The sequence below is a fragment of the Ranitomeya variabilis genome, chromosome 5 (assembly GCF_051348905.1).
Source record: "Ranitomeya variabilis isolate aRanVar5 chromosome 5, aRanVar5.hap1, whole genome shotgun sequence".
In the NCBI taxonomy this organism is placed as follows: Eukaryota; Metazoa; Chordata; class Amphibia; order Anura; family Dendrobatidae; genus Ranitomeya; species Ranitomeya variabilis.
This window is the reverse complement of record NC_135236.1, coordinates 444,449,697-444,463,312: the sequence shown is the minus strand read 5'-3', so window position 1 is coordinate 444,463,312 and position 13,616 is coordinate 444,449,697. Positions and strand designations below refer to the sequence as shown.

The following is a 13,616-nucleotide window of genomic DNA, read 5'->3' as shown; positions in this document are numbered from 1 at the left end:
ATGTGATTCTTCAGAATTTGTTTTAGTCTTTGCCTGATGAAGAGACATATGTAGTCTCGAAAGCTTGCAATTTGTTACCATCTTTTCAGTTAGCCATTAAAAGGTATCAACCACTGAGGACTCTCAATTCTAAATATTTTTTTACCAGTGGCCAAACATTTTTGTATCTCTGATCGCAGGACCAGGGACATAAAATTGCTGGTATTGAAAGGTAACTTCCCAGAGAGACAGAAGAGTGTGGGAGTAAAACTCATGATGACCTTTGACACAATCAGAGCAGGAATGTATGTGTTGTATGGATATATGAAAACAGTACTTACGGAATTTGCTCCTCAGACCTTGTGGGGCATCACAATCGCCAGACCAGACCTCAATCAGAGGACAATATAACTTTCATACTCCTCTATGAACTGCCATAACTGTTTCTCTCCTTCTTATCGCCTGTCTTATTCACTGCATTATTCAGGTGTCCTGTTTATGTGACTCTTCAGATTTTGTGTTAGTCTATGCCTGATGAAGAGACCTGAGTAGTCTGGAAAGCTGCTATTTGTTACCATCTTTTCAGTTAGCCATTAAAAGGTATCAACCACTGAGGACTCTCAAATTTTAATATTTTTCTGACAATAGTGAAAAAACTTACTAGATCTTTCTGCACAATGGCTTTTTGCTTCAATTGTTGAGCTTCTATATGACTCCTTTCTTCCTCACACACTTCTGAACTTTTCTCCCGTATGCTTTCACTAATTTCTTCCTTTTCCTGTAATGTACTGGAGGATGACCGAAGCTCCTAAAATATACACACAAATGGTTGACTAAAGCCAGTGGATACAAATTTGATCCTTTAGTGTCTGGTTATGAGTGCATAGGCACAATCCAAATGCTGATGTAAATACTCTGTAAACATTATTCACATATGCAAATTGCCTCTTCCGAGAAAAAAGAGGACTTAACTCTATAGCGCCACCTATTGGAAGTAGCGATCCTACAAGTCACAATCAACCCTTTAACAAGTCGTGCAATATGACTTAGGATAAAAGCCAAATCAGTATCTCAATTTGCAGACACGGTGTTTCGGGCTGTTGGTCCTCCTAAGTGCGAAGCATGAGAACTGATTTGGCTAGGTGAGAGGCTCTAGACAGGGGTCTAAGGGGTAACGTTTCTCCTTATGGAGAGTGACATACCAGCTGGCTTGTCAAGGTAAGGAGGCTTATTCGCCGTGCAATGCTCCTCTGGGAAATTAAATATGCAAATTGCCTCTTCCGCGAAAAAGAGGACTTAAACTCTATAGCCCCACCTGTTGGAAGTAGCGATCCTACAAGTCACAATCAACCCTTTAACGAGTCGTGCATTATTCACATTATTCACAGTCATCATAACGATCAGGTAGCTCAAATATAATGGAGCCAATTCATTAAGACTTGCGTTATGAAGTGTTTATGAAGAGCTCGCTAGAGTACAATACCCCAAAATCATTAGGAGGAACTTGTCATTTAATACATTCGGAGCATCTTCGCTTTGGCATGCTTCTTCCCTGTGTACACCATGATAAAATGCCATCAGTTTTAGTTAATTTGACAGGCAGGAAAAGCCTGTTCCCACCCATGGCTCCTCTCCAGCTCCATCTATTTTGGTTGCCCTGGCAGAATCTGATGTGAAAATGCCAATAGTTGCACATTTTCCGAGCAAGTTTGCGTTCTACAAAAATTTAGCAAATTCTAAAAGTGTTTCATGCCAGAAAACTGGTATGAATACTTTGATCAATCAACCCCAATATGTTTCACTAAATGCAACAAAGAAACTAAATATATTATTAAAATCCATCTGAATTAATTAATACAAAAAAAAACTCACCACGGTTATTTTCTTTAGCTCATTTGTGGCTTCAAAATTGTTTGGATCCAATTCTAAGACCTTGTCATAATCTTTGCCAAAAACAGAACAATTATACACATGAAATAAGTACTTTCTACATAAATAGGATTTGTCATTGCAAAATTCTAAAACAAAGATGTCAAACTCAGGCCCGCTGGCCAAATCTGGTCTGCAGTGTAGTTCTATTCTATCTGCGAGAGAAAAAAAGAAGTCTACTCGAGGTGGCCAGCCGAGACAGTGCATGCACCGCTAATACTACAAATCGCACACTTCCGGTTCGGCACGCCCTGGTTAATGCAAGACTGTTTACAACACGCCCTGTAGTAATGCTCTCCCTGCTATGACACACTTCTTGACAGGCATTCGCTATCTACAAGCCCCACAACCCTAACTTCTGCAGTATTGGGGTTTTTCCCACCCTAGGCAGATTTTCCCCCATCTGATCTTTTCCCCTCACCACCCCTATTTTTTCTGTCAAAATTAATGTTATAAATATCAAGGTTTTCTCGACATTTTGCCCAAGTTTTAAGTTGTAATTTTGGCCCACTGTATATCTGAGTTTGACATCCATGAAAAGAACCGGAAAAGAACTGGTAAAAGTCAGTTATATTACTATGCAAAATAATGGATAGCTTCTCAGAGCAGAAAGTTATCTGGTACACCACAAGTCCAAGATAAAAGGAGCAAAAAGTGTTTTCAAAAGCATTTACTGTCGTGGTCAAACTTTTCTGACATACATTTTGGTTTTCACTAACTTTGCTGCTTCAGTGTTTTTAGATCTTTTAGAAAAATGTTTCTATGGTTACTGAAGTACAATGAAAAGCATTTTATACGTTTTTACACATTTATTGACCAATAACATCAAGTTTATGAAAAAACTCCATATTTACAGTGTTCGCCGCAATTTCTTAAGACTTCTTCAGTTCGCCCTGGCATGATGGATATCAGCATCGGGCCAAACCAAGATTCTTGTCTAATCACTACTTAAGAGTTTATTATGATTGCTCTGTTTTTGTTTGTCCACCTGCTTTTTGAGGATGGACAACAGGTTCTCAATAGAATTTAGATCTGTGGAGTTTCTTGGCCAGGGACCCAAAATTTCAATATATTGCTCACGTTTTTGCCTTGTGAGATTGTGCTCCTTCATGCTGGAAAAAAGCATTTTTCACAACCAAACTGCTCCTGGATTGTTGGGAGAAGTTGCTTTTGGAGGGGATGTTTGGAGACAGTCTGAATAAAGAATGCTATCTAATAAGGCTTTAGTTACGAGATCAGTTCACGACCAGTGCAAAGCTTTCTTTGGAATGGCAGCCGGCTGGTGTCAGGGCGTCTGGAGGCACAATGAGGCCAAGGCATGGGGAGGTTGAGCCCATTTCAAAACGGGACACAAAGAAGCCACTTCTCTTGAAATCAAAAAGACAGAGTAACATTCTGTGGAAAGTACAAGGACTCGACTGCAGAAGGCTGGAGCAAAGATACTTTTTCTGATGAAGCCCCCTACAGAGTATTTGGGACATCTGGAAGAATGATTGTCCGTAGAAGAAACAGTGACAGCCACTGTGAGTCCTGTGTCATATCAGTATTAACCCCATATGAAGTTTTTTTATACATTATTATAATTTGTGTCCTTGACTTTGATGCGGACTCACACGCCGAGCTTGCATCTTTCCCCACACATGAAGACCGATTTACATCAGTCATCATGTCCGTTTAACAGCTGTGAGTGGAGCAGTGCTTCGCCTGGGGCTGTTAACAGTTAAATCCAGCTGTCAATCACTGCCAATGAGATTTAACACGAGGCAGCCAGAAGTTTATCGTTCATCCTGCCATGGAATCGCGATCCACCTGCGGGTGTTAGCATGATAAATGCCGCTGTCAATCTCTGACAGCAGCATGTAACATGATTGTGACGGAAACCCATCGGTGCCCGTCACATGATGCTTGTCATTGAAGCAGGGCCGAAGCCTTGTTATGTGTCACACAAACGATCGGACAATCGTCGCTACAAGTCTCCTAAGCAGCCTATTGATGCAAGTAAAAAGCAGAAAAAAAAGTTTAAAAATATTTTTTTAAAATTTAAATATAAAAGTTCAAATCATCCCCTTTTGCCCTATTCAAAATAAAAAAAAAAAATTTTGGGGAAAAATACACATATTTGGTATCACTGTATTTAGAAATGCCCGATTTATCAAATTATAAAAGAATTATTCCGATCGGTAAACGACATAACTAGAATAAAATAAATAAAACTTTGGATTTTTTTTACACCACTTAAAAAATAACCTATAGATATTTGGTATCTGCGAGCTCGTAATGACCTGGAGAGTCATAATAGCAGGTCAGTTTAAGCATTTAGTAAACATAGTAAATAAAAAAATAAAAAAGCCATTGTGGAATTTTTTGTAATTTCACCGCACTAGAGATTTTTTTTCCCATTTTCTAGTACACTATATGGTAAAACTAATTGTGTTGGTAAAAGTGCAACTCGTCCCGCAAAAAACAAACAACCACCTCATATGGCCATATGGATGGGAAAAAAAAAAAGTTATGGCTTTGGGAAGAAAGGGAGCAAAAAAAACGAAAATGTAAAAACGAAAAATGGCCCAGGTTTGAAGGGGTGAAAAATATGATGAAAAAATTAAAATAGAAATAAAATAGAAAAGTTTAAATCCCTCCCCTTTTGACCCATTGAAAATAAAACAATAAAAAAAAACAACATCAAAATCTACTATATTAATTGTCTAAGGGTCACTTCTGTCTTTCTGTCTGTCTGTCACGGATATTCATTGGTGGCGGCCTCTGTCTGTCATGGAATCCGAGTCGCTGATTGGTCTCGCCAGCTGCCTGTCATGGCTGCCGAGACCAATCAGCGACGGCCACAGTCCGATTAGTCCCTCCCTACTCCCCTGCAGTCAGTGCCCACTCCATACTCCCCGCAGTCACTTCTCACACAGGGTTAATGGCAGCGGTAACGGACCGCGTTATGCCGCGGGTAACTAACTCCATTACCGCCGCAATTAACCCTGTGTGACCAAGTTTTTACTATTGATGCTGCCTATGCAGCGTCAATAGTAAAAAAAAATCTAATGTTAAAAATAATTTAAAAAATTAAAAATCATTATATACTCACCTTCCGGTGGCAAGGATGGTATGCGTGAAGGACCTGCCATGACGTCACGGTCATGTGACCGCGACGTCATCACAGGCCCTGCGCGAGAAGGACCTGGCATGACGTCACGGTCATGTGACCGTTACGTCATGGCAGGTCCTTCTCGCGCAGGCGCGAAGAAGCTGCAGTACCATGGGGCAGCGTCAGGAGCGCCAGTAACAGGTGAGTATTTCATATTCACCTGTCCGCGGTCCATCCGCCAGGCACGGCTCCATCTTCCCATCCTCTTGCAGTGACTGTGCAGGTCAGAGTGCGCGATGACGTATTAATGTGAGTGCCACCCTCTGCCTGAACAGTCGACGAGAGGTGAGTATGCGATTTCTTTTTTTTTTTTATTGCAGCAGCATTACATGTGGCACAATGCTGTATGGAGCGTCCATGGGGCCATAAAGAACTGCATGGAGCATTATATGGGGCATCTATGGGGCCATAACTGCATGGAGCATTATATGGGGCATCTATGGGGTCATAAAGAACTGTATGGAGCATTATATGGGGCATCTATGGGGCCATAACTGCATGGAGCATTATATGGGGCATCTATGGGGTCATAAAGAACTGTATGGAGCATTATATGGGGCATATATGGGGCCATAAATGCATCGAGCATTATATGGAGCCATAACTGCAAGGAACATTATATGGGGCATCTATGGGGCCATAACTGCATGGAGCATTATATAATAAACATAACGCACCAACCCATTTCCTTAAATTGCGGATGGGCAACACCCCAAACTTAATATAAACATATTGACCGTAAAGTTATTAGACTATACTCAGTCACGAAGTGTTTGATGATTAAAAAAACCTTTATTCACATGTAGACAATACACACAATTAAAAACCAGTGCCTCAAAATCGGAACAAAATTTTCCTCCTAGTAAAGGTAAGCGAAGGGAACCGCAGGTATCCAAATATGATTACTCATTACTTGCTGCTACATATATATTCATGAAAATTCATTAATCGCAAGGAGAAAGTTCCTGGCAGCAAATACCAAAGTTTTTCAAGTGGTGATGCAAAATTGCTGCTACATATGTTCATAAAGAATATTTAGTCACTGGACAAAAAATTCCTTGTAGCATATAATCCAAGTTTTAAGGTGATAGTGCAAAAATAATCCATATTGGATCAAAAAAGTGACAGTGCACAAATAATCCTTATTGGATCAAAAAAGTGACAGTGCACAAATAATCCTTATTGGATCAAATCTCATACAAATGCACTTGCAAGATAATTATCAATGGTCAGAACGCCCCCAGAAGGAAGCAGATTCTATATTCTAGAAAACCCGATGCAATTAGAATCGGGCCACCATCTAGTATAAAATAAATTAATCCGATCAAGAAACAGCGTGACAGAATTACTTTTTTATGGCTGCTGTGACAAGGCAATAAGAGGAAATCAAGACATTGTATCTACCCCAAAATTGTAGCAGTAAAAATGTCAGCTCAGGGTACAAAATATGAGCCATCACCCAGCCCCAGAAAAATCTAAACGTTACAGGTCTCTGAAAACGGAGACAACAGCGATTTTTTTCATGCAAATTTCTGTTAATTTTATTTTTTTTTCCACCACTGGGCATCTGTGTACTTGTAGAATCATACTGCCATGTCAGTTTTACCATATAGTGACCATGATAAATACAAAAAAACAAAACAATTGTGGAACTGTACTTTTTTTTTTTTTTTTTGCAATTTCTGCGCATTTGGATTTTTTTCCCCATTTCCAGTGCACTATATTGTAAAATGAAAGGAGTCATTGAAAAGTACAATTCGTTCTGCAAAAACGAAAAAAAAAAAAAAAAAGTTATGGCTCTTGGAAGAAGGGAGGGAAAAAAAAACAAAAACAATGGAAAATGGCCCATGGGGAGAAGGGGTTAAATTATCCTAAGACCACGCGTATTGGGATGGTTATGATCTTAGGGAGGGGGCTCACTCACAATTTTGCCTAAGAACACGGCTATGAATAAAGAACAGCATCTAAGCATCAACTAAAGTTAAATTCTCCCATACAATCCAGGAGCAATTTGGTGATGAACAATGCTTTTCTGGCATGCTGGAACACCATGTCCCAAAGCAAAAGTGACAAATCAGTGGCACCGTGAACAAAATAAAATTAAATTTGGATTCATAACCAGGAAACTTTGTAGACCACAATCCCATTAAGAACAAGCAATTAAATCCTCATAACGTGGGGAACGCAGATAAACTTCCAGGACTGAGTAGGCAAAATTGGGTTATTACTAAATTTAGGATATGGTCCAGAAGTTGATATCCAGCTGCCAGGGCGAATTGCAGAAGTCTTGATAAATAAGAGACAACTTGAGACATCTGCTTCAGGCTGCTAAAATAATAATTCCAAATCACTGGAAATCTCAAGATATACCTTCCTTAGAAGAATGGCTTGCTGAAATTGCTATGACCCAGTGTATAGAAATGTAGATTATTCAAACCCAGGAGGATAAGATCAAAATCACCAATAAATTGTTTTACTGGGATACCTTTCTATCCTCCTCCCTATAGAGGTCCATCGCATCACGTTCCCCAGCCCGTCTCCTGCTTCCCTGTACTTTCTTGTTTGAATGTTGAATTGTATCCCCTTCCTTCCTCTCCACCTACTCCTGTATTCCATTGTTCTACCATCCCATAGTTACCAGTCTTTCTAGCCTTCCTTGCCAAGGTATGGGATGACTGTCAGACATATTTTTTTTTCATTTTTCACTATTTACCCATTGGAGGCTACTGAATGGCGACCATTTTCCTTCCATCAATGTTAGAGGTACTGTCTCGTTTGGCCTCTGTTTCGGGTATGGCTTCCAATTTGTTTAATTTCCTAGTGTTTTCTTTTCTGTATGTTGATATAACCAATAAAACTTTCAATTTGAAAAATAAGGGACAACGCTGTAAATATTGGTCTTTACATAAACTGGATGTATTTGTCAATAAAAGTGTAAAAACTTATGAAATGCTTAGAATTGCACTTCATTACCCAAGGAAATAGACTAAAAGATCTAAAAACAATGACGTGACAACCAAAATTTGTGTCCATCTCAAAATGTTTGGCCAGGACTATATATTTCCCCTTCAAATACAACAATTACTAGTAAATACAAGTCACTACCTTACTTAAAATTGTACTTTTTATCAATACTTGTATCTCAGAAAGCTGCTTGATGACCAGAACAGTTTCCAGTGTCACAAACAGAAAATAAAGTAGCAATAAATACTCATAGAATACTTCTGTGGGACTTTGTAAAAAATAAAACAAAAAAAAACAAACAAAAAACACATTAGACAACCTTCCTTTGCGCCTTGGAAGTTCTTCAATGCCAGGCGACAGGCTCCTCTGCGCGCATAAGCCTTCCAGTAGTTACGGTTTAAAGCAATGGCCAGATTGCAGTCTGATTCAGCGACAGCATACCTAAAAATAACAAAAAATGAAACGTATGGAAAGAAAATGAGATCATAAGCAGCTTGTTCAGGAATAGAAAAAAAAAACACAAAGGCAAAACACTTACTTCCTTAGTCTAAAGAAAGCAGATGCTCGATTTGTGGGCAGCACCGCATTGTATGGATCAGCATTCATGCTTCTTGTATAGCACTCGATAGCTTCATCATAATTCCCAGCTTTAAAACAATTATTTCCCTGAGTAAAAATTGAAAATGTACATAACTTATTAAAGATATCCTTGTTTCAGATTTGTCTGCATTAGTAAGTTTCTACAGTTCTAGTTATCAACATCTTATAAAGCCAAGACCTGATTCCACAAAAATGTACACATGTTTATTATGTAGGAATTCACATTAAGCAGTAGGTGGATTTCACACAGGCAATGCTGTTTGATCCAAATATGTGCAGTTTTTCTGCTTTCATAAAACTCCAAGGCATTCATAACCAAAAACAGCCTCCTCTTTGCACAAAGGTATCACAGCAAAGCGGTGATTAAAAATCAAGGTTATTCCACAAAATATTGATTTCTGAACTCTCCCTGAGTTAAAACATTAGTATTGTTGTTTCTAAATTATTATGAACTTGTTTTCTTTGCATTATTTGAGGTCTGAAAGCACTGGGTTTTTTTTTTATTTTGACCATTTTTCTTTGTCAGAAAAAAAAAATAAAATGTATTGCTTGGAATTCGGAGACGTGTGGTCAGAAGTTTATAGACTAAAAGAACAATTTATATTTTACTCAAAAATATACCTATAAAGAGAAAAATCAGACATACTGAACATTTTGCAGTGGTCTCTTAATTTTTGCCAGAGCTGTATATGTCAGTGTGGGTTCACCTGAACAGATTACAGTCTTTTCTCCTAGAGCAAACGTTACACATAGAAGAGGTACGGTCCTACAACCCTGGGAACAGTTCACACTGAACAGGCTGCAGCTTCTACACTTTTTCTGCAGCTCCAACACACAGACTGCTCTGCTTTCCTAGCTGACCTACAGGTCCTTCTCAAAAAATTAGCATATAGTGTTAAATTTCATTATTTACCATAATGTAATGATTACAATTAAACTTTCATATATTATAGATTCATTATCCACCAACTGAAATTTGTCAGGTCTTTTATTGTTTTAATACTGATGATTTTGGCCTACAACTCCTGATAACCCAAAAAACCTGTCTCAATAAATTAGCATATCAAGAAAAGGTTCTCTAAACGACCTATTACCCTAATCTTCTGAATCAACTAATTAACTCTAAACACATGCAAAAGATACCTGAGGCTTTTAAAAACTCCCTGCCTGGTTCATTACTCAAAACCCCCATCATGGGTAAGACTAGCGACCTGACAGATGTCAAGAAGGCCATCATTGACACCCTCAAGCAAGAGGGTAAGACCCAGAAAGAAATTTCTCAACAAATAGGGGCTGTTCCCAGAGTGCTGTATCAAGGCACCTCAATGGTAAGTCTGTTGGAAGGAAACAATGTGGCAGAAAACGCTGTACAACGAGAAGAGGTGACCGGACCCTGAGGAAGATTGTGGAGAAGGACCGATTCCAGACCTTGGGGAACCTGAGGAAGCAGTGGACTGAGTCTGGTGTGGAAACATCCAGAGCCACCGTGCACAGGCGTGTGCAGGAAATGGGCTACAGGTGCCGCATTCCCCAGGTAAAGCCACTTTTGAACCATAAACAGCGGCAGAAGCGCCTGACCTGGGCTACAGAGAAGCAGCACTGGACTGTTGCTAAGTGGTCCCAAGTACTTTTTTCTGATGAAAGCAAATTTTGCATGTCATTCGGAAATCAAGGTGCCAGAGTCTGGAGGAAGACTGGGGAGAAGGAAATGCCAAAATGCCTGAAGTCCAGTGTCAAGTACCCACAGTCAGTGATGGTGTGGGGTGCCATGTCAGCTGCTGGTGTTGGTCCACTGTGTTTCATCAAGGGCAGGGTCAATGCAGCTAGCTATCAGGAGATTTTGGAGCACTTCATGCTTCCATCGGCTGAAATGCTTTATGGAGATGAAGATTTCATTTTTCAGCACGACCTGGCACCTGCTCACAGTGCCAAAACCACTGGTAAATGGTTTACTGACCATGGTATTACTGTGCTCAATTGGCCTGCCAACTCTCCTGACCTGAACCCCATAGAGAATCTGTGGGATATTGTGAAGAGAAAGTTGAGAGACGCAAGACCCAACACTCTGGATGAGCTTAAGGCCGCTATTGAAGCATCCTGGGCCTCCATAACATCTCAGCAGTGTCACAGGCTGATTGCCTCCATGCCACGCCGCATTGAAGCAGTCATTTCTGCCAAAGGATTCCCGACCAAGTATTGAGTGCATAACTGAACATTATTATTTGATGGTTTTTTTGTTTGTTATTAAAAAACACTTTTATTTGATTGGACGGGTGAAATATGCTAATTTATTGAGACAGGTTTTTTGGGTTATCAGGAGTTGTATGCCAAAATCATCAGTATTAAAACAATAAAAGACCTGACAAATTTCAGTTGGTGGATAATGAATCTATAATATATGAAAGTTTAATTGTAATCATTACATTATGGTAAATAATGAAATTTAACACTATATGCTAATTTTTTGAGAAGGACCTGTATGTGGTCTGCATTCAGAGACACTGGTATGTATATCACACAGCAACAACTCACATTTTAGTTGGTCACTCACCAGCTTCAACACACTCCACTCTGCTCAACATCCCCAGTAGATTGAGCACTTCTAAGAGAACATAATAATAATCTTTATTTTTATATAGCGCTAACATATTCCGCAGCGCTTTACAGTTTTCATATCATCATCGCTGTCCTCAATGGGGCTCACAATCTAAATTCGCTATCACTATGTTGTCATGATTCTCAGTCATAGCTAGTTACGTGCATCTAATCAAGACCTGCAGTGCTAGTATTTAGCCCAGTCCTACCTGGCTTCCATAAAAATACGGAAATATACATGCGTTCGTTTTCATAGCAAAAAAAAAACAAACAAACAAAAAAAAAAAACAGCTTTCTTTCAATTAACAGCAGAAGCGCTACAATGTTTTCAAATGTAATGCAATACTCTAGAAAGGGTATTCCCATGTCTGCCACTCATGGCTGAAGTAGGAGTATCCATCTCAATGCAGCAGCCAAAAGAGCTTAGGACTATGGAAGCAGCCACACAGGGACAGTTAGGAACATCCTTTAAACAAGGGCATTTTTTTATGAAATTGGTCAGCATATTCCAACCACGCCTTTGCCATGTTCAGTACTTTCAATGATGTACTGTTAATTAACAACTTTCTCTCTATGCACAGTAGGTGCTGAGCTCACAGCACTCTGCTGATGCTGCACCAGAGAAACTATGATTTGATGAATATTACACCACATTGACAAGTAAGTAACACATCACTAAAATCTGTGTCTGTCACTACTTTATTCTGCTCGATCTGAGGTGCATAACCTGGTTAAGAACTTGCTTATAAGTCATAAACAACCTAAAAATAACTCAATGTCTAGATTAAGCCAAACTTCAGTGCAAAGTATGGACATTTCAGCAGTTAGAGCACCTGCACTCCTCAGAAAGGAGTAGAAATGTTTGTATTTATGGATCTATCGCTAGAACCACCGTGTCCATCTCAGGGCTCCTTGAGATGAGTGTATTGTACAGACATGTCAGAGTAAAAATAGGACAGAATCCTGACAAATGTTATTAAGTAGGGCTGTAGAGATGACGTCAGTTTAAAAAAAAAAATTATAAAATTAAAAATTGCAGCATGCACTATTTTTTCCTAATTTTAGATGAGACTCATCTACTCAAGTCTATAGGTGTGCAAAATACGGTGAAAAAAAATAGTACATGTTACAACCGATTTTTAAAGGGAACCTGTCAGCAGTTTTGGCCGATATAAGATGCAGCCATCACCTTTGGGGGCTTATACATAGCATTCTATAATGCTGTATATAAGCCCCCAACTCGACCTGGAAGAACTGAAAAATAAGTTTTATTATACTCACCTGTGGGGCGGTCCGGTCCGATGGGTGTCGCTGGTCTTGGTCCAGCGGCTCCCATCTTGTGGATGACACGACCCTGCATCATCCACACAGGCTCCCTGACATCGTGCTCCTGCGCAGGTGTACTTTGCTTTGCCTTGTTGAGGGCAGAGCAAAGTACTGTATTGTGCAGATGCCGGGAAAGGTCAAAGAGCTCCGGCACCTGCGCACTGCAGTAATTTGCTCTGCCCTCAACAAGGCAAAGCAAAGTACACCTGCGCAGGAGCACGATGTCAGGGAGCCTGTGTGGACCAGCGACTGATGACCTATAAATACGGATGATTCGTGAATGACAATACATATGAAAATCATCTGAGTTTTCTGGTTGAAAGCAGACTAGTTTTCATACGATCGTCTGCACTTGCCCCAATGTCCCCATAGTGTTCATTCAACACTACTCACATAGCTATATTCTCTAGACTACCTCTGTCCTATACAAAAAAAAAAAGTTTACCCTCTTTTCCCAGCAAATATATAAATTGTGCTAAGGGGGGTTCTGCGGGCCGTTGCTTCATCAGGATTCAACTTCATCTCCTCTCTCCTGCCACCAGCACTGAGAAACAGTCAAACCTACCATGTTTGACCACAGACATATTGTCCACATAACATTCACATATGAGCTTGCAGTTGTTGCAGATGTCGTTAGAGACTGTTATTACACACCGAGAGCTGCTGGAAGATGCGTTCTTTCTTACAGTAGTAATATGGACACGGCAACGTCTAAGCCTGGGCCAGATTTCATCAATGGGAGCAGTGAAAAGAGCCTGTCACTCAGGGTAGGTGGGTGGCGATACACTTGGAATCTGGCAGTGCACAGCTGGACTCATAACATGCTAAAGGCCCCGTCTCACATAGCGATTTACCAACGATCACGACCAGCGATACGACCTGGCCGTGATCGTTGGTAAGTCGTTGTGTGGTCGCTGGGGAGCTGTCACACAGACAGCTCTCTCCAGCGACCAACGATCAGGGGAACGACTTCGGCATCGTTGAAACTGTCTTCAACGATGCCGAAGTCCCCCTGCAGCACCCGGGTAACCAGGGTAAACATCGGGTTACTAAGCGCAGGGCCGCGCTT

General features: G+C 40.2%; 1 protein-coding gene across 2 annotated transcripts in view; it reads right to left on the bottom strand.

The window, feature by feature from the left end:
* The window catches only part of RPAP3 (RNA polymerase II associated protein 3), a 136,048-nt gene that overhangs the window by 104,489 nt on the left and 17,943 nt on the right, over positions 1 to 13,616 (bottom strand). For both annotated transcript variants that reach the window (XM_077265383.1, XM_077265384.1), the window contains 4 exons: positions 8,565 to 8,692; positions 8,346 to 8,467; positions 1,852 to 1,922; positions 641 to 787 (listed from right to left, as the gene is read on the bottom strand). In XM_077265383.1, the coding sequence (XP_077121498.1) occupies positions 641 to 787; positions 1,852 to 1,922; positions 8,346 to 8,467; positions 8,565 to 8,692 (468 nt within the window). The remainder of the gene's footprint in view (positions 1 to 640; positions 788 to 1,851; positions 1,923 to 8,345; positions 8,468 to 8,564; positions 8,693 to 13,616) is intronic.